We start from the raw sequence: 22,268 nt of genomic DNA on the forward strand, positions 1-22,268 counted from the left end.
TTTTAAATCCCCCCAAAAAAGTCCTTAAAAGCATGGAACTTGGACAAAAAAAAAAAATAGCTCTGCAACAAAAAGAGGTTAAATGCATATTAATTATGCAACTGCTGCCCGCGGAGTAAGGGAAAGGTCAAAAACCTTGCTTTCTGTTGCAAGACAATAGACAGTGGCCGATGGAAGTCTCCATTGAGGTGTGAAGTAGAAATAATATCTAGCCCTATGGCCTCACAACAGGTTCAGATGACCCTGCAGGCGCTAATGTCAAACCCTCTGCTGCCAATCCTTCCACCTGAGCTGTTCCAATTAAAAACTGTAATGCAAGATGCTGTGGGAGACAAGCGCACTATCTGTTCTGTTTTGGCTACCTACCTCTCATGCATTAACGCCAAAGATGGTAGCACATCCGAAGACTTTGAGAGGAACTCTTTTGGAGATTATTAGAAAGAGAAGCCAAATGCATCAAAAGGATCTTGATGCTGGTAAGAGATCTGGAAGCAATGCCAGACTCAAAATGACTGTTGAGAGGAGCGGTGAAACTCACGGTGAAAACAAAAAGCCAATCAAGCAACATCCATCAGCTGGTGCCATATTCTGAGTAATCTATTTAAGATTGTGCAGGCTTTCACACCTTGCCTGTCTCATACACACATTCACACGTCTCACAGATATTTACATAACACCAGTACGTTTTTTTTATGTAAATTTTTTTTGAGTATTTTCTGATGGCTCCTGTTTTTTGAGTTGAGAAAACGCCTTATGAATGATGTAAATAATTTAAATGTTCACTCTGTTGTTCAGCCGCAGCACTAATAGGAAATGGTTATAGGTTAGCCACCGCAATGGCGCAACTAGTAAGCTATTACCACATGGGTGCATATTGATGCTGGTGAATGTGAACAGAGATACAATTTTGAAGTGCTTTGTATGCTTTTTTCACTTTCATAACATCCGGTTGAACTTCAAACCATCTTTCGTGCCTTTGTTAAACCAGTTTCAATTGGTCTGATTTTAATTTATCTGATGGATGCATCAAAGCTTTTTATTGTAAATGTGTTTACTATAGTAAGGGTACAGTTGCTTGGCGCACAACATGCGCAGTACACACATAAACACTAACCCATCATACTATTCGAATCCAGTCTGTGGGTTATACTGTACCTAATATATTCATTCAGCATCATCAAACTGAGTAATCAAATATGGGCAAAGCAAAACTGCTGAATCACAAAGCAGTCCATTGGCATAAACACTGTCTAATTGAAGTTTGGTAACTAGAATCCATAGCAAGCCATGATCATGATGATGACGAAGAGGATGAAGGTGATTCTTAATCCACCCAAACCAAGACTAGAACCACACACACACACACACACACACACACACACACACACACACTGGGCTTGAACCCTCCATTGTAAAGCCAGAAGTCATTACTAACTTGGACATGCACTACCACAATGAAGAATGCTCTTTTCAACAATTCAAGACTACTCAGGGGTAAAAAACATGTTATAAACTGAAAGGAAACGGAACTCTCTGTTCTGGTACCACTGCAGCTGAAGCTGTAAGTGCACAACGTTGCTTTTCTGATGGTAGGCTACAGAGCTGCGGCAATGTAATTGTCGGATCCATATAAGAGGCTGGGAATGAGCGAGGAAGCAGCTTTGGACCAGGCTGCATCTCAAGTCTGTTGCAAGGTGTGAAGCAAAGTGGATTCCAGGTGGGGAGCGCTGTTTATGCTTGCCCTCACTGTTTGGGTTTTCGACTGACCGCATCATACCTGCGTTATTCTCCTGCTGTCAGAGCCGCTTGGTGCATGCAACTCCACTCTACCGCGAACTGAAAGGCATCGCATGAATAATTTATGATTTTCCGTGTACATTCGTGTACAATGTCTGCCATCCGAAAAAACAAAACAACCCAATCGATAAGCCAATGCATAGGCTATCCGCAGCGCTAAACTAATTCAGTTCAAATTTCACAATATTGACGACAAAGCTGCACATAAACCCGAGCAGCGCTGTGGTTGAATTGAACGGTGTGGTGGCGGACAGCCTGGGTATATTTAATATGTTTACACCGAGGAGCCGGGGCTTTACTCCGGGCTGGAGACTTGTGGATTCAGCCGTCGGATAACAACCGAGTGGCGCTCAGTTTCCCATCCCAGAGTAAATGGAAATCGATCAATGAATCATGCAGTTGACACAGAGGACAACACGATAAGTATCAAACACTCGACCCAAACAGCTGATTATTGAAAATATAAACTATTCAACGGGGAGGAAAATGCAGAGGGTAGCCTATACTTTACGCACCAGTAAATGGTTTCATACCGGAGCAGGTGTTTTCATCCTGTTAATTTGCCTGCTCGGGGCTGCATAATATATGTCAATGCTGCAGGGTTATGACAGACCGATGAGAGACCTGTGCATTCAACAGATGTACCTACCGCTGAGAGGTGGCATGCAAAAGCGCTAATGGTCAAACACAAGAGTAGGAAAATGTGCATTTTTTTTTAGTTTTTTTTTTTACCGTTGATTGAAAGTCAACAGTTTGTTAGAAGCTGGATCCACACTGTTCATGTCCCCATGCGATGTCAGTCCAGCAGACAAAGCAACAAACCAGCGTTTTTCTGTCTCTCTCTCCTCTCGCTAGAAACGCAGAATCATCACTGCAGCGCAAACTCCGAGAACAAACTGATTGAAGCCGGTCTGTCTGGTCGGACTCTCCGGCTCTTCTCTCTTCCCTGGTCGCGCGGTCGGTTACAGCATGATGTGGCAGAGTGGCTTTCCTCTTCAAAACACCGTGCCTTATGAGCTTGTGTTTACTGTATGAGCTCTCTCTCTCTCTCTCTCTCTCTCTCTCTCTCTCTCTCTCTCTCTCTCTCTCTCACTCACACACACTCTGGTACGCCTGCACCACGGAGCAGAAGGTTTTTGCTCTGCCTTTTCATCTCTCTCTCTCTCTCTCTCTCTCTCTCTCTCTCTCTCTCTCTCTCTCTCTCTCTCTCTCTCTCGCACACACACACACACACACACACGCACACACTCATGCATATCAATAGTGCATTTCAATCTATGACAATTAGGCGGCCGGGCTACATTTGGGGCACAGTGTCGCTGGCGTCCTCTGCGGAGCAAAAGGCATCATTCAGAAGAGCTCGTGTCATGTCGCTGCAACGTGAAAAGCACAGCTGTTACATCACCGTCAATTATGCGATGCCTCTCTACAGTTACAGTATCCTGGAGCGCAAAGCAATATGAGGATACAGGACATGTCTGAGGTTAGCACGACACCAAACACCACCCACCCCACCCTGTGTGAGTAAAAAAGTCAAAAGGAAAGGAACGTGCATATATTTTCTGTTCTCAAATGCGATGCACCATTGACTGGGGGACAATAATGTTTCAGTCTAATATAGGCTTATGGGCATTTTTTTTTATTTTTATGAACTACACCATTAAGGAGCAGATAAACGGGTTAGTTAGTATCTTCAGCTGCCTTGTAATTCATCTGCGACAGTCCCTCTGGCCTGGCACTTTGAATTATTGACTGTGCAGAATAAAATATTTTCTATTAAAACTCCTAATGGGTGGAATTCAAACCCCTAGCAACAGAAAGAGAGAGATAGAGAGAGAGGATGAAGAGCTATCCTGTGACTGATCTTTCCCATACAGGCGTTCAGACCACCCATGGCCACTTAAAACAGAAAATCTGCAAATGACTTTCTCTTCCTGAATGCTGTTAGTGTGTGTGTGTGTGTGTGTGTGTGTGTGTTTGGTAGTGTGAGTGTATTAGGGTGTGTAGGTGTTACATTGTGGGTGACTATGTGCACGTATCTGTGTATGTGTGTGTGAGAGAGAGTGTGAGAGACAGAGAGCGAGCATCTGCAGGCAGAGTCTTTGGCCTCTCAGATCCTCACCAATCAATCAGCCCTATTCGCTGCCCTGGGCCCACCCATAATCCCACTCAACGGCCAGGTCCAGGCGATGATGAGGTCATTCACTCATCATAGCATCTCTCCCTCTCTCTCTCTCTCTCTTTCGACTCTCTCTCCCTTCATCTTTCACTCTTTATCTTTCTCTTCAATATCTGCCTCCTCCTTCACGCCTTTCCTCTAATCTCCAAGACTTTCGCTTGATTAACTCACCGCCTGTTTAACATTGTGTGGTGGGTTCTGGACACAAAAAGACACTTGTTCAAGTACTTAACACACACACACACACACACACACACACACACAGAGAGAGAGAGATGAGATTTGCATTTATTACACTCTGTTGCTACCTTAATCAGAGTCTCCAACTGAGCTATAAGCAAAGGTAAAGTAAAGGTAGAAGAAGAATAGGGACGGATGGACTTGTCAATACATTATGGAAGAATGGGATTTAGGACATAGGGAATGAAAACATGTGAGGGGAGGAGAGATGAAGAAAACAGTAAATTAGACTGTTGGCTACCCAGGGGCAAAGAGTTAGAGAAAAACACACACACACACACACACACACACACACACACAATAGCAGGTGAAATGTGAGCCGAGGTAAATCTGATACCTTCACAATAGCCCAGCCATAGCCTGTGTCTCCAGTTCAGTCTCTACACACGACATGAAAGAGTGCAGGAATGCTCAGCTCAGGCTACACAGCACTCAGCTGCTCATCAATTTTTAATGAGTAGAAACCCCCCTCTGTGGCACGCTACACCATAGAAAATACCTATAGCTACCAACAGAGGAAAGCAAGGCATTCGCTCTCTCTCTCTCTCTCTCTCTCTCTCTCTTTGAATGTCGCTACCTTTAAAAATAGCTCACGCCGAAATGTAGCTGTAATCTGTGACTGCCTGGAGCCTGGAATAAAAGCATTTTCAGAAGGATCACTGAAATGAAGCGACACCTTCATTCTCACGTCGGGATTGAGTTACAAACAACCAACCTGAGATGCTTGAACACCCCCGCCCCTAATTAGAGCCCCGAGGGTAATGAGCGCACACACAGAACCACTCATACCCTGTCGCATAAACACAACTTCAAAGCACAGCCTCCCTATTGTTACGCTTCTTTGACACACACTGCCACAGTCCCCCCGTGTCCTTTGCATAAGGGCTGCTGGTTTAACGGTTGTCTGCAACAAGGGAAGCCAACAACGGAAGACTTCCTCTTCAAAGATGAACCTGTTAATGTGTATATTGTGGCCTAAGAGCATCCTGCATGTTTAAGAGCATTGTCATTAAGAAGTGCTATGGACAGTGCAGCCCAGTATGGAGAGTGAGAGAAAGAAATAATGAATATAATCCACTGATTCCTCACAACATGCACACACTCACTCACTCACACACACACAGTTCTTTAAGATTTAAGCCCATCGATTGCCTACTGTCCTAACAGAACGAGCGAGCGTTAAAGTGCTTTACGACAAACAGATCCAAGCGTTAATCTTCAGGCCGGACACCGCCTTCTTTCTGTCTTCGTGCTGTTTGCTCGTGGATTCACATGACTCAAACAATGTCTCTCCATATTTTGCATTTGTGCATCATCAAGCCGCTATGTGCTATTAAGACAAAAGGGTGCACACACACACACACACACACACACACATGCACAATTTTCTGTTGTGCTGAGTGACCCCCTGAACTTTATCCTTTGGAGCCATTCATCGCTTCAGCATTAGAGATGGGAAGTGAAATATTCACAATGAGCACATAACCCTCAATAAATATCAGTGTGTGTGTGTGTGTGTGTGTGTGCATGGGACCTGGCAGTGATGCAGTATCCCAGGCTTTGTGTTCCCCAGACAAATGTAACATCAAATACCAGGAAATAAACATATGTAGGTGTAAGCATTACAGTGTGTGGGTTTAGCAATCTATGTGTTAGTAAGGTTTATAGTGCGTAGGTATGCAAAATGTGTGTGTGTGTGTGTGTGTGTGTGTGTGCGTATGTTAGTCTTAACAGTACAAGCCTGTGAGGCTGCATGGTGTGGATCAGGGGCTCTTGACTCAATAGTGTGCTAATCCCTAGAAGCTATGCTGCCTTCCCTCTGGACAGCTGCCACTCCGGCCCTTTAGTCTCACTGACTAAGCCATGTCAGACTGCAGCACCTTTCCCACGCGTAGGATGAACAGGGCCTCTGTTGCCTTTTGTTTGTGTGTGTGTGTGTGTGTGTGTGTGTGTGTGTGAGCGCATGTGTGAGGAAGCACACAATGAGCTTAACTACTGTAAGCTAACTGAGAAAAAGTGCTGTTATTGACATCGTAGGGGATCCCACTGGGAGTCATTTACATACATAATATATATGTTAAACAATGAATAAATAAATACATAAAGATTATTATATATAGATACACATGTTGTACACACTGTAAAACACGCTGTATGACATAATAGTTGAACTATACTACAACACTGATAATAACAGAGGGGTTTTATCTGCCACAGACATCCAGATAGATGCAACATGCAAATCAAAAGAGCTGGTATGATGTCACTCTGCTTTGATGAGCCTTTGTCATTGGATAATATGTAACCAGTGGGAGGAAGCAATAATGACAAATGGCTTCAGTTGATTGTGGCATAAGTCATCCATTGTGCTGCGTGTAATAGATTCTGCACAATACACTGGCACAGTGTAAGCAGCAAAATAGTGAGCTTAACACGTCAAGCTTGGACAATGCTACTCTTGGTAAAAATTAGTAAAATGATTCAAACTCATTTTTATGATGCAATTTCTATTTGCATACATGAATTCAATGACATTGTGCAAACCAGCATATTTACAATTAGAGTATTTAGCAAGCAGTCACTGATTAAGAGAGGTGTGGGCTCATTTGACAAGCTTATATATTTCATCGGTACACTGAAACACACATGGCAATCATTTCCCCACATTGTCACACACACACACTCTCTCTCTCTCTCTCTCTCTCTCACACACACACACACACACACAAGCCACAGGGATGATTTGGATTCAGACCCTGGCCCCTTCTTTCTAGTGCATCCCAAATGCCAACAGGTCACCAAGTGGCCCCAGCAAAATGTCACTATGTCAGGCAGTGGCAATTGATGACGGTCCTCTCGTTAAACGTGATCAGGTGAATTAACCTTTTGTCTGTAACGATCAGACCAGACCCGGATATCACTCTGCCCTTCGGCCCTTAGCTACGCTGTGTGTGTGTGTGCGTGCGTGCACACATATGCATGTATGTGTATGGGATGTGCATATGTACCTGTGGTCAGTAGATACAGTATTAGGTTTTCAATGGGAGAGCCACCAATGTAGTATAACCCTGATAATTGTGGCAGCCCTGAATAGGAGTGAGAATGATTCACCCTCTCAGCTAAGGTAGACACAGGAATAGGTGGGAGTCTCATTCTCCACAATAAAGACAGAACACTGTTAAAATAGTTAAGTAGGAGACATGAGTACTTCATTTGCAATAAGAGCAGTTTATATTGTTCAATGCTACTGCCACAAAAGCACTCATTATAATTAAAGATTAAATACATGTTAGCATATTGGCATCATATCTGCACAAGCCAGTCTCACTGTCACTCTCTCTCTCTTTAGGCTACAGAAATTTGCTCCACACACAAAGAAACACAGTGAGCCTGATTTTTCTGAATGAAAGCCTCAGCTGTAGCCACTTGGATTCACCTGCCCCCCTGATAACTCTGTCACTGCTTCTCAACACACCACCCCCTCCTAGTGGTAAGGTGTGACAGACCAATCTGCCAAAGTCCAGGTACGTCATCTCTAAAAGGTTCTCACTCACAGGTTTTGTGCTCGGAACCAAATCCATCCAAGCTCATGCTGTTTCACAAAAAATGATGTAAATACTGTACTAAATTACATCATTATCAAACGGCCATTTGAATGCCATGAATGCCATTTGTTTTTTTTGTTAAATCATATTTTTACCACCATTGTCCACCATTCATTCACATCACTCTATTTTGACATACGTATGGGAAGAGTCTGCCCTCTTGTGGTTACAACTTTTACCACAGTTGATTGAGAAGGAAGTCTGTGTGTGTGTGTGTGTGTGTATGTGACTGAGGGTGAAATGGCAGTCCGCATGTCTGAGAAACATTATATGAGTTCATATGGAGGCTATCTATCCTAATTACACCTACCTGTTTAGGTGACGTCAAATGAAGCCTGTTGCTCAATAATAGATGGTGTGTTCATGTGTGTTTGTGTGTATGCATTTGTGTGTGTTTGTGTGTATGCGCCAATGTGTGTTTCTCTTTATGTGATTTTGCAATTTGCATAGCAAAAAAAAAACTAACAAACAAAAAAACAGACGGTGACGACAATATGCAAACCAGAAAGTAAATGCAGTGCCAAGTTCAGCACTAGTGCACCTTACATCCAAGAAACGCCAACGTGGATTATGAAGATTGTGGTTTCAAATGGCAACAGCAAAACTACAATTAAACCATTAAGACATTTTCTGGTTTTGCTGAATATAATCCATACACTAGGATACTAGGAGGCCTGCAGTTTCCTTTCCTTTAAGTAGTTATTTTGAGAATGTCCACACCTCACCAACCTAACTAGACCCAGACCTTTACAACCTCTCCGAAACCGTTATGAAAACATGCCCTTCCTAGATGTTTCTATTTCAGAGCTACACTTCTATCTCTCTTTCTCATTCTTTTACCCTTTCTGTTGCTCACTCTCTAACCAACTTGAGGTTTTGGCTGGCCTCCCTTAAAACCACAGGGTAAAAATGTACAACAGTAACCCTTCACAGGCTCCATTTCCTCCTCTGTCTCCCTTGGATCGTTCTTTAAGCGTTATGGGGAGGGAGGGGTGTGTGTGAAGTATCTCAAGATACACTGTACGCATGGATTGTGTCCATATGCACAGCACAGACTTCGTTTGATCTTTCATACTACTACTGCTGCAAAGTTACAACACACACACGCATACTTACTCTAACTTTGCGTCATCTTTGACAGTGACCGTGGTAAGAAAGGGAAGTTTATACAACCTTGACAAAAAAAATACAAAAACACTCCCCGGAGTATGAGTCTTGTATGCATGTGGCTTGTGGCCGGGCTCAACCTGGCCGCATCTCAACCGATACCCTGCTAAAACACAACTCCCTCTATGCTGGGCTTATTCCAGCTAACTATAATGGGAAACGTTTTTCCAACCTCCAAGCTTCCCGGAGGAGTGCACAGTGCATTTTAATGTGTAGGTATGTGTCTTTAAGCCCTAAATGGAAGCAGATGTTCCAGTCGAAGAGTAAAAGTTTACATAGGGCTGTAATCAAGGAAGGGATTTTTTTTTTGTATTTTTTCTTCTCGCTATTTGAGTCTATTTTTCTGTCTAAATGAGCCTGGTGTGCTGTATTGTGTGCAGGGCTGAACTGTGCTGGGTTGTGCTGAGCTATGCAGCCACATATGGGAGTGATTACAGTCCAGTGTTTATCAGACCTCACTGAGGGACTGACTGTACGACGGAGCAGAGCAGAGCTAGCCTTGCACACCATTTCACTCGCCTAGCTAAAACCTTCTATGGAGATCATACGAGACGGAGGCTGCACACACACACACACACACACACACACACTGTCCATGCAATCATCCTCTCAGACCACAAAACACGTAAACATAACGAAAAACTGCGACTGTCAAGAAATAGTTTGCTTCTTTACTCAGTCATATGTGTGTGTAGGATCTTCCTCTGTACGTGTGAGAGCTAAATAATGTTCGCAGTATCCAAAGCAGAGCAGTGCCTTGAGTCCGTGAACTGTCAGCCAGCCCATCAATTCTACTCCCCGCTGGGTTCATGACAGGCTCTAACACAGGGCAAGACCCCACCAGCCCAGCCTATCACAACCGGTTACACTCTGCGTGTTAGACGGAGTGAGCGGGAGAGAGACACCGCACATCAATAAGGTGCTGCTCATGTACTGTGTGTGCATTCTTGGATCTATAAGTAGAGATCTATATGTAGAAAACGTGTGTTGCACTGCTCTGACGCTTCACTGTAAAACCACCAGGAAACCGCAGGAGGGCAAACCCTAATACACAGTTCCTTCTCGCTTATTTCTTGCTAGACACTCTTTCCTCCGATCGTTTCGAAAACATGTGAATGCAGCATGATTCACCTCAGCGACATCTGGATCCAGTCTTGTGCCAATCTGACAAGCAGCGATCCGCCACAAGCTACGGCACGACCCTCGGCCGGTTAACTGCAGTTACACAACACTGTGGGTTTGGCAGCAGGGAGGGTTAATGAAGACAGAGGTAGCATTTCAAAGCAAATGCACGCTCGTAACTTTTGTAGTGAGAAGCCCAGTGAGAAGGGAAGATGAGAGAGCGAAAGTGGGTGAGGAAGCCCGTCAGAATTTCAGTGGCTGCAACGCGCCAAGGATCTATTTTTGCTCCATTAATGTGGTCACAGTTACAGGCACTAGGCTGGGTGAAATTATCCCTGCTTTACGAGAAGCTTTCTTTTTTCAATGGATGAATGGATGCATGCATGGAAGCGGAGGAAGGTGGGGCTGGATGACATCGGCACTTTGAGTGGACTGATTAATGAATTGCACACATTTCAAAACACACTTAACGACGAACTCGAGCCTGATCTTTTTCCTCCCTACATTGACTGTACGCTCAGTATCTCTATATTTGTTAGTTCAGCATTACAGTATCAAACCATTGCAGTCGGTCTAATCACATAATGCCTTGCTTAGCCCTATGATAAATGGGCTTCTCTTCCCTCATAGTCCAGTAACGCACTCAAACTGCTCACTGCCAGTGCATACCTTTCCTTAAATGAACTACAAATGTTCTGTTATGGATTGACTAGCAAGCCCCAGGATTCCACACAATGAGGTTAGTTTCCACCACATCAGCATCTCTTGAGGTTGCTGCTCGGTTCTTAGAAAGCATGCTGCTGAATTCTTGTGATTTTTTTATCCTGGTTTTTATCAGAAAACATCTTTCACCAATCTGTAGAATCATGTCTGGGTTGCCAGGTTCTTTGAGCGTTTTACTGCCTGGTAGCTTTGTCCATTCACACTATTTCCCTCTGTCTCTCTGGCATTGTCTATGAGCTTTCTAGAGTTATGTTTGTGCTGCCAGTTCTTGGACAGCACCAAGCCAGTGATTTCTTGGCTCCTCCTTCAGGAGTCACCATGTAGGCTAATCTCCTTTACACACAGTTGGCCTAGACTGACTGTCTGGAGAGATGGTTTGCAAAGAGCACCTATCGGACAGGGCAAAGCCATGACTGCCACTTCAGTGACAGGCAGGAGATGACAGTCTCAGGAGATATGCCATGTGGTTATGGAAAAGGATGGGAAGGGAAACCAAATGGACTAGGATTTACTGTTGCTGAAGGCCATCTAGACTCCCAACTCATCCAACATTGCTTGTTTCTACAGTGGCAGAACAAGCTCAAATTTCTCTCCTCGTTTTAAGTCTTGACAAACATGCACACACACATACACACACTAACAAGCATGGAGAGACATACAACCACCTGCAACCGTCAACCAACGCAACCTACACAGCCAACATCAAAGCAAAATGACCAACTAATAAGTTCCAGTAATCCATTCAACTCCTCCGCTTTCACCCACAACTCAGCAGCTACCTGCTGTAAATGAGAATGTATTGCCAGTCAGCTGACCTCCTTAGATAAGGATAATCATGACAAAATAGTGTCCAAACAGCTGGACAGATAATCATTTCAGTAAACTCAGACAGACATAGTAAGGTGACGTGATGTGGTGATAACGTGACATGATGTGTTGGTGCCAATGTAGGTTAACTTCATTGTTTAGAGATCAGCACAGATCATGTCAACTTTACAAAACATCTCCCTGAGCTGAACTGTTTTAAATAATTCAGTTTTTTTTTTTTAATATTCAGATTCCATTTGGAGCTTTTAGTTTTAGTTAAGAGTTCTCTCCAGTTCTTTTACCCAAGATGTCTCCCACAGTCAGACCGGTGTCTGTAGCCTGGAGGAGAGAGAGAAGGCAGATCAATGTCCAGATAAAAATACCTCATGACACACTACCTCAGGCATACATATGGAAACACTCCAGTCAATGTCTGTGTGTGTATGTGTATGTGTGTGTGTGTGAGAAAGAGAGAGCACCTGAAAGCATGCTCACAACATGTGTATTTGCAGAAACCGTTGGGTGCATATGCCCATGAATATTTGTTTATATGCCTGTGTCTACATGTGTGAGCCTATGTGTGTGTGTGTGTGTGTGTGTATGTGTGAGTGTGTGTGCGTGCACGTGTATTGCCCCAATGTACTACACGTCTGCTCAGCAGCAGCCCTTTACTTGAGTGTCTTTCAGATCCCCCATGTACAGTACAGACACCATCTCCCCATGCAGTAGCACTTGAGGCTGTTCACTCTGATTGATTGCCTGTTAAATTGCTAGAGCCTGAGAGACAGTCTGCCAGGCACCCGCACGATGTGACACCAGGCTTACGGCACACACAATGGGAACAAGCTCCTTCACTATGGAGGATAAATCAAGCTAATAAGAAGGGACATCTTATGTGTAATTTGAAAGTAAGTACTTGGCGCAAAGCTGGGCAAATCTCGCCCCCACATGCACCGTGCACTTTGAATGCGATACAGGCTTCTATTCTGAAAGTGAGACCCACACACACTGGAGACCTGGCAGCCTGGAGACACCTCCGACACACGACTCTCCCACAAACACACACAACTCACACGAGACAAGTTACCAGGCATAAGAGAGCAACGTTAAATGAGTTGCATACATAAATGTGTGCTTCCGCCCACACGTCAAGATGGTCTGAAATAAATCACTGCAAGTGGGAATGAATATGAAGTCACATGTCATTAACATATGTTGGCATAGGATTACAGTCTTTCTTACCAGCAATTACCATAAAATAATATGCAGCCAATCACTGAGCAAGTCTGTCAAGGCATGCAGTAATATAATCAGTATATATAGTCAGACTACTTCCAGTCTTAATGTATTATGTGTTTAAGATTATGTCAGAATTGTCTCTAGGTCTGTTATCAAACACCTTCGGTTAGATGTATTCTTATCAAACAAATCCCACTGAGTCAAAGTGTGGTGCTCGCTAGGAAGTATTGCAGGCATCTAGCGATTATGTAAGCAGGAAGAAGTTGGCTTGACATCAGTGAAAGTGAGAAGTAATACCAGCTATTTACTGCTCCAAACCGCGGTAAACAAACTCCTGATAGATGACTGGAGTTTGGACCACACAAGAGGGGAGGCAGACTAGGACGTTCAAGCAGCAGAGTGGCACCGGGGACTGGGTGATGCGCACAGTCAGTATCGCCCTGCTGGAGCTAACCAGGCGAGGTCACATCTCTCAGAAACCTCCAGGGGTTTGCGAGAGACAGGTGCGCCAAGCAGGGAGACAGATATCAGATGCACATTATGCGCTCTGTCTGTCACCAAGGCGCACACACCAGGCCTGTCCACTCATGAGTGACCGTAATCTGTGTGAACTGAAAGGGGTCAAACAGTACAGTGCCTCTTCTCTAGTACAGTGGTCTTCTGCTATGCGCCATGGAGGGCCAGGTGTATGCAGGTTTTCATCCCGACCAAATACACCTGGTGAAGTTCCTCCTCTCTGGTTGAAGGTGTGCTAATAAGTGAAATCACCTGCTGTAGTCTTTGGCTGAAATGAAAACCTGCAGACTCTCAGCCCGCCACGGCACATGGCTGCACAATAGCGCACTGGTGCACTCCGGTTTTTGGACTGCTTAACAGTCAAAATTATTTTGGGTTAAAAAACGAATGACGGCAACCCACCACTGAGCAGCTCTGTCAATATTTGCAGAGTCGAGTGCAGACGAAATGCATCCGTGCGTAACGCATCCCCCACTCGGATAGCCTACAAAACGTGAACGCACGGTCTAGATAGAAAAAATGATAAGCTTAACAAAGGTGGTAAGGTGTTGTCTTAGCAAGAGAGACGTAAATCGCAATAATTCAAGCAAGCATCTCATGCAATACGTACACACTGAACACACACACACACACACACACACACACACCAGGCTATATTAATTCAACATTAAAAGCCGTGTGTTTTGGGGCATCCCTCTCGTTCTGCGCGCACATAGAGCGGGTCCATGGCTAAATTACCAATCCACGAGGTGAAAGGCACACAGAAACTCCTTGTCTGGCCGTGTGTACGGTGCCATTGGTAGATGGGAAAGTGCAGTTTTTGGGAGGTCTAGCCATTTTGATCGCCCCTTGTCCCAGATAAAACCAAATCGGCTCCCCCAAAATTCCCCCCAACCTACCTGGTAATCTCGAAGCTGCAACCTTTCCGAAGGAGCAAGGCTCTCTTCCGCATGATGCCCGCTTTCTCTCTGCCGAGGTACACATTTATATCCGAATTCATGGGTGCTGGGCGCGCAGGTACACTCAGGGAAACAACGGCGCTTTCTTCCTCGGGAAAGTCGGGAGTCGTGCGGTGGGCTGCGAGAGGCGGAGGAAAGAAAGGCTGACCAAAACGAGGAGGAAAATCCCTTTTACGAGGAAAGTGATCTTGCAGACTTTCCTCAGGCTAGACAAAAGACGGTGTGTTGAAGCTTAGAAGTGCATGGTGCTGAGGCTCTCGGTGGCTCCATGCGGCTTGGAGAGGATCTGGAGGCGCTGCTGCAGTTGTCAACCTGAGCGGATCGGGTCGGCGTCCCGGGCTTGCAAAGGAAACAGTGACGGTGCGCCGCGCAGTCTCCCGGTCTAGAGATCCTGTACTGTGGAGCCCACACCACTCCCTCAGCCGGTATTCAGTGGCTGCTCGGTAATGACTTCACGCGACCGGACCGATGGAGAGAGAGAGAGAGAGAGAGAGAGAGAGGTGGTGTGTATGTGTAGGTGGGTGGGAGGGTGGGGTTGTGTATATGAGGGGTAGATGTTAGTTGGTGTGTGTGTGTGTGTGTGTGTGTGTGTGTGTGTGTGTGTGTGTGTGTGTGTGTGAGAGAGAGAGAGAGAGAGAGAGAGAGAGAGAGAGAGAGCGCATACATGCATGTCTGCCTTCAAGGGCAAGTTGTACAGTGCTTTATCTGCAATTATGTTTATTAAGTGCAGAATAATAAAGCATAAAAGTGTGTATCACAAAGATGTAGGATATGGATGTAATGGCCTGCGTCATGACGTGTTTACTAGCTGAGGAAAAGGTTACCTGCGGTTTAATAAAGAGCGCATACAAAGGGCAGGCTGCAGTGCTTTTGGAGGCTTTGGGTGAACAGGTTTGCTCTTTAAACACCGTTTAACTCTGCTCAAACAGCACCGAGCTGGGAGTGCACCAAAGTGTGTGCCAGAAGGTGTGGATTAGGCTTGATAGGCACTGGAAATGTTATGGTTTGGGTTTGGGTAATGGGCGTGCATCCTAAGCTAACTTTAGGATCTAAAGTTGAGGGATCTATCTATCTATCTATCTATCTATCTATCAGTCATAACCATACTTTCATCAGCAGAACCCATGTTCAAACTCTTGTCTTCGGTCAAATTTTGTTTTATTCTGCACAGGAAAACAAAAAAAGACTTGCCAAATTAAATTCCTGCTTGCTCCAGTTTGTCTCAGATAACACAACAGCTGTATCATATTTTTGAGAGAGTTTCATTTGTTTGCAGTTTTGTGGATTTCAACCAAACCCTGTTTCAAAACCACAGCATTGTGATATAACTGTATAAAATACTTATAATAAATATAGACTTGAGGACCACAACAGGCTTTTTTGTCCCGCCTCTTGAGCAGCCCTCCCTCAGCTTGGGGCCCTGGGTACAGTCAGTGCCCCTGTTCTCCTCAGTACAGTGTAATTTACACAGACCGTGTAGCAAACAACTTATAGCCAGACTAGAAAATGTGTCCTATAGGCATCATCTTCATTTCAAAACTGCTGCTTACATCTAATCTACATTCAGAGTAAATCTGACTTGAGAGCAGATGCTGAATCACCCAGAAAAACTACAGCCTCATTACCAGTAAAAGCATCGGTGCCACTTCTCTTCACAGTGGTGTTATTAACAGAGGACAATGTTTAATTACAGTCATATTGTTAGTGTGCAGCCCATGATTCATACGAGGATAATGTAGAAGTATGATACAGAGTGCAATTATGAAGCTTTTGATGGATACCTCTGCTGTTTCTACACAAGTCTTTCTACAGCAAAACAAAGAAAAAACATTACTCACAAACGGTCTTTGGCTTCAATAATAACTCATGTTTAAAGAAAAAAAATCAAAAGGCAGACCATCTCTCTAGTTACCACTGTCTTTAGTGAATAGTTGTGGGATTGTTGTCTGTAGATTGTGGATTTTATGTTTCACCTTCTCCAGCCAACAATTACTCCCACCTATGCACAAACGCACGCGCGTGCATGCACACACACACACACACACACACGCACGCACGCACGCACGCACGCACGCACGCACGCACGCACGCACGCACGCACGCACACACACACACACACACACACACACACAGAAAAATCACCCCGTTTGCTCTGTCTGGTATGTCAGCCCACTGTTTAGAGGAGGAATTCTCTCAACATGACTCACAGCTGCGTTCAGAAAGACACAACCATGTTTGTGTGATGGGGCAGACTTCAGTTGTGTTGCTCAAACCTACTGACTCCCACTCAGATTCATCTGTGCTGGCGCTCACCACATCATCTTACGTTTATAGACTCCTTCCAGCTGCCCTCTCACTCTCACACTTCTCTATCTCATCCTCAAATAGCCATAGTAACTGCAGAATAAAGTGTCAGAGCTGAAATTACACTTTGCTAGAGTCGCCGAAGTTTGATTTGGGGGATTCTGTGAGCTATGAGTCTAGAGAGTCTATTGGTAGCGAAGTTAGCCTTAGTGTCGCCTATGTGGCATTATGTACACTACTGAGGTGCTGTACTGCACTTGCAGAGCCACTGTCAAATAGCGTGAAATAGTAGATATAGAATATAAACTCAGTAGAATTTAATAGACTCCCTGCAGCAACCTGCCTGTTCATGACTACCTGATGCACAGCCATTTATAATAGAGTGGTAAAATAATGATTTCACTACCACTAACATAAGCATATTGTTTAATGGCCCATGACACATTTTTACAACCCACTGAATACCATGATCACAATGTTTTGTGAATCAATGTGCAGTTAGCGCTCGGTAAAATCTAAACACATTCACAGGAGGATACAGCAGTTGGGGTGATGTGGGAGGGACGCAGTGTGAGTGTGTGATGTGTGTGCAGCTCTGTTTTATATTTACCTAACAAGGACGGAGGACACTCGAAGAACAAGGCCGTACAAGTGTGAAATCTTTGACCTCCAGCAGGGCTTAATGAAAACACATGGGTGGAACCTTAGTGGACTATAGGGAGCAGGAGTCAGACATAATTGGAAGTTCATGGTACTATAATTGTATAACTGTATTAGGTTATAACTGTGAGGTGTGCGTGGATCCTTAGTTTACAGTATATAATGGACTTACAAACCAATTAGCTAAAACTCCACTAAATATTATGCTATAAGATAGTTTTACCCATTTGTCTGGTACTGGTTTATATACTGATTATATTGTACATATAATATATAAACTGTTTATCACCTCGATCAACACAGTAACCACCAGATTTCACTTTTAGCCACCAAAAAGGCGTAGTTCTATGCATGTGTCATTACTGTGCATCGGGGAGCGTGGGTTATAATCTGCAGCTAGTCTGCTGCGCTGATTGTTGCTCCACTGACAGACAGAGAGCTGATCTCTGGATGAACATTGTAAGGTCGTCCCATCCAAACAGAAGCAGACTGCAATTATGTGTGCAGCCTCCATTAGTCAGAAAGTGGCAGGGTGGGCTGGCGGTCAGAGGAGGAGGACAGGACAGGAGACGACACACACACTGGTGGCATGCAGAGAGGAACAAGAAGAGGAGAGGGGAGGGGAGGAGGGAGAGAGTCATACAGAGATACATCCTGTATCTCTCGTTCATGCTGTGAGTGAGGGATACTTCTGTGACGGAGGGAGGAGAGGGAAGAGGAGGGCTATAAAATGTGGGACGAGTGAGAGAAGCGCTTTCCACGGTGGGATGCACCGGCAGTAAATTTGGTAGCTGAATGTGGCAGCTGTACCTGGTTCATGAACATAACGTCCTTATCTGAGTTTTGATTGGTTTTCACTGCAGTGCTTTAGATAGATAGATAGATAGATAGATGCAGTAGATCTCTTATATAAGATCTTAACACCTGTCTTTCATTTATAATGGATTTATACACTATTTTTATTAGGTCAGCTTGTCAATAAGAAAGTCATTTACTGGCCTCGTCGCTGCATGCCCCAGTAATGGGGCATGCAGCGACGTGTGTGGCCAAAGTTGAACTCAGTCAGTACATGCTTTTGGAGGTATAATGAGATCAGTGGAGGGTGAGGCCAGGCAGGGGAGAACCATGACTGATTTAATGATGCTACTTTTTAAAGGGTTTCCTCGCAGTGGGCTGGAGAGGGATTCTCTGATACACTAATTGGACCTCTCTACTGCTCTGAGAGATGGCTGTCTGTTCAAACTCAGAAGGATTAAACAAGACGAAAAAGACTAAAAAGGCTTTTCAGTGGTGAACAATCGCAAGGGTTTCTGTGATCATTAGTGATGACCCTCATTACGAAGGTGTAGTCACAGGCCACACTGTTTTCGGTAAGAGCTGACTCGCTGTGTCGCTGATCTCTGCCCACCGCATGTTGTAGACTGTTTGGCCAGAACCCATAGAGAATATAGATAGATACCATAAAAAATATCTACCTCTGGAAAAAAGACTAATTGATTGATATATGCTAGTTCAGATTGATATTTACAGGTGTACACTTTCTACGAGCTGTGGATGGAAAATACTCATCCACTTTTTGCTGGCTAAGACTGTAGAGGGCACAGGTAGGGGAGCGAAAAGAGAGAGAGAGGGTTATTGTGCATTCATTACAAAACAGCTGGCTAAGGCTAAGACTTATCGCTGGAGGATGCATTGCAGAGCTGGATGGTAGTCAGTACAGATGAATGCCTGAAGCTCTCCTCTGAACAATTTAGCTGAATGAAGGCGGGTTATAGTCTGCAGAGATGCAGCAAATAGGTAAGTGACTGTTTGTTGAACATCTACTTTTTGGTAGTTAGTTGCATATCAACATTGGAATATCCACATAACGTGTTACCAACCTTTTTTATTCCCTCTATCTTGCCGCTGATAGGGCCATAGATAGAGCCGGTGATAGAGAGAGAAAAGTACATCCTGGCAACAACAATCTGGAGTTCGCCTGTATCTCTCCACCTCCGGGCTTGGCTGCCTGTAAATGGACTGATTCATCGGTGTCTTGCTGACCTGGGCAATAAAGAAACAGCAAGGAAAAGAGTGGGGCCACAAGATGTTGCCAAACCACGGCTGAGGTGAGTGTATCGATGACACTGGGTTCAATGCCAGGCGACCAGCATCCCAAATCTAAAATACAGCGTGGTGACATTCAGCAGGGGGATGCCAACTTCGGCACATCTCTCTAGGATCTAGGGGATGGAGGGGGGTGGTGGGGTGGGGGTCGGGGGGTGGAGTGTGGTGGGGGTGGTTGGCACTGAGGGCACAGGTGTCAGCAGCCTGTCATCCCCTGAGGAGGCTCGATGGGAAGCAGGGTACAGAGTTAGGAAGAAAGTGCCAAGTGCCACTGCAGAGCCTCAAACAGTGATAAAGATAGAGAGGCTATTACAGTATTTATCCCTGAGTCATGCTTTCTGAAGCCTGAAATGCAGGACCTGAATGTGGATAAAAGGACATGAGCGCTCCCATTTCTTCTGACCATCTGTTTTATACCATCCCTTATACCAAGGGATTTAGATATGAGATTCACTTTTACTATAGAGTTCTGTAACTCTTCGGCACCCATACACTACAAAACAGAATGATCTCGTGTTCTTCCCAATTCCCAATTCAGCATTTGTGAACATAACAACAATAATAATAGCTATTATAGCCTATTGAATACATGAATAGTTTCAGGGAACACTATTATTTGAACACTATTTAGTGTAATTGGGCATAAATGTCACTCACACCCACCAGCTACCGATTTCTTAAAGCTCTGTTTGTCCCCAATTGATCAGCCCGACTAATAAATTGGTTGACATGTAATGATATTAATACACTTTATTTTGATATTTTTCGAATCAGTGTTACAAAGCGCTTTACAAGCCATTAAACAGTAATAAATTAAACCAATAAGATAAACAATGAAACTAATAATAAGGAATAAAGTGAAGTGTGTTTAAAGGGTGGCTTCTCCGCTTTACTGGTCAAACCTTCAGGACATGGAAAATGTACCAAGTTATTTCAGTTGTCTTGTCCAGGACAGAAACCTCGCTGACATGCTGCAATCCTGCAACGTTGTAATAATCCTTCCCTTTCTTTGTTGATCCCAGTTAAAATCTATTTGTTGGCAGAGATTCTCAGCTAAAGGTCAACCGTTACTGTGTGTGTGTGAGCTGTGTGTGAACAGGTGCAGGGGTTTCTTTGGGGTTGCCTCCATTCACTCACAAATACTTAAAGGGCATTGTTGCCGTGGTGAAGGACAACCATTTATTTACTTCCTTTTTCTTCTACTGCCTGCCTCTCAGATATGCTTGCACACACACACACCGACACACACACACACGGACAAGCACAAGCACACACACACGCACACGCACAAATCAAAGAATATCTTTAAGCATCACACACATTGCATTAGCTTTTTCTTCTACTGCCTGCTTAAAAGATCACGCAATGTGCTTGAAAGATCACACACACACACACACACACACACACACACACACACACACACACACACAAACCAAAGAACTCTCTTAGCAGATTGAAATCGTAATCACAAGGACAAATGTTCTGTGGGAAGGAGGAAATTTGCAGAGCAAGAACCATTAACTGCTGCAGATGCCCATTAGGCTTCTTTCAGTGCTCCCTCTGTCAGGTAATGGACAGTTGTAGACAGGTCTTCCACTACATGGGGACAATTATATTTGCTCACAAAAAAAGCCTTAATTACCCACTCTTCTGACACATATATGATTGACACATAAAATACATAGTTCCCATATCAGAACAATCAGCCAGGCAGCCATGATAAATGGGTTGGAATAGTGATGTTTTCTATTAAATAGCAGTTGCTAGCAATCATGTCACATCTGTCATGCCTGTTTGACTACTTTAAGGCCATTAGGAATTGAAAATGTCAAAATTATGATTTGCCCCTTTTTGCATCTTTTGCTGAGGAAAGATTCTGCAGATTCTGAGTGTGTGTCTGTGACGTCCCATGACATGGGTAAATTTGGAATAGCAATCGCAGTCTGAGTGTTTACTCTCCATTGATTCTCCAGCTGTGTCTCAAGGGTATCTTTAAGACCCCTAACATGCTATAACAGATTCAGAACAGGCATCAATGTTCTTCTGTCAGAGCATGGTGTCCAGACGTTCCCAAATGGGATAAAAAAAGCCTGTCATGTTTATGGATTATCTGGCGCCCTATCTATATATGCGCCTGTGCACATTTGCACACACTCCTGTATCTATGGCTGTGCCTGCTTGTGAATTGTAATGTCCCCTCTCTATAATCTCTGTTTTCCCCTGAGAACACACAAGCAAGGACAAATCTGGTAACAAAGGGGAGAGGGCATCTGCCACCAAGGCACCAGAGCTGTGAAACGACATACAGTCACCTGTTAAACAGCAACTAAAAACACACCTTTTTAAACTTGCTTTTAACTGTCTATTCTGTTTATTATTTTCTTTTATTATTTTATTTATACATTTTATTCTGTTTCATTATTGTCTCTTTATGTACTCGAAGCACTTTGTAACAATTGTTGAGAAAAGTGCTATATAAATACAGTTATTATTATTATTATACTTATTATCATGAATAATAATAATCTATATTATTAATTCATTATCTTCGCTCCCATTCATGAACAATCTCCACCTCAACATCTCCCCTTTTGCTTTATGATTCCACTTCTCTTTCCCCAGTATCAGTCAAACTGAAGGCAGCCCTAAACACAGAAACAGTCTCTGAGTCCTTGAGTGTTTTTTTGCTTTTTGTTTTACCCAGAGTGCTGCTGTGTTTTGACACTTAATCCACCACTCCCTAAACCCCTTCACTACTCCACAGTTGGTCCCACTGGTCCTAAATCATTAATATACGATTCTCATACCTTTCACTTTAATCCCCCTCTGGCACACACACACACA

The 22,268-nt window shown here is 44.1% G+C and overlaps 2 protein-coding genes across 4 annotated transcripts in view; one reads left to right on the plus strand and one right to left on the minus strand.

Annotated features, from left to right (window-relative positions):
• The window catches only part of garnl3 (GTPase activating Rap/RanGAP domain like 3), a 58,413-nt gene extending 44,018 nt beyond the window's left edge, over positions 1-14,395 (minus strand). For 2 of the 3 annotated variants that reach the window (XM_071911978.2, XM_071911976.2), the window contains exon 1: positions 14,295-14,395. In XM_071911978.2, coding sequence (XP_071768079.2) covers positions 14,295-14,395 — 101 coding nt within the window. Of the gene's footprint in view, positions 1-2,529; positions 2,859-14,294 lie in introns of those variants that run through there. The other variant, XM_071911977.2, reaches the window with a different exon arrangement.
• st6galnac6 (ST6 (alpha-N-acetyl-neuraminyl-2,3-beta-galactosyl-1,3)-N-acetylgalactosaminide alpha-2,6-sialyltransferase 6) overlaps positions 1-22,268 on the plus strand; it is a 216,061-nt gene that overhangs the window by 115,248 nt on the left and 78,545 nt on the right. The window lies entirely within an intron of this gene.

This window comes from Centroberyx gerrardi, chromosome 2 (assembly GCF_048128805.1).
Source record: "Centroberyx gerrardi isolate f3 chromosome 2, fCenGer3.hap1.cur.20231027, whole genome shotgun sequence".
Lineage (NCBI taxonomy): Eukaryota > Metazoa > Chordata > Actinopteri > Beryciformes > Berycidae > Centroberyx > Centroberyx gerrardi.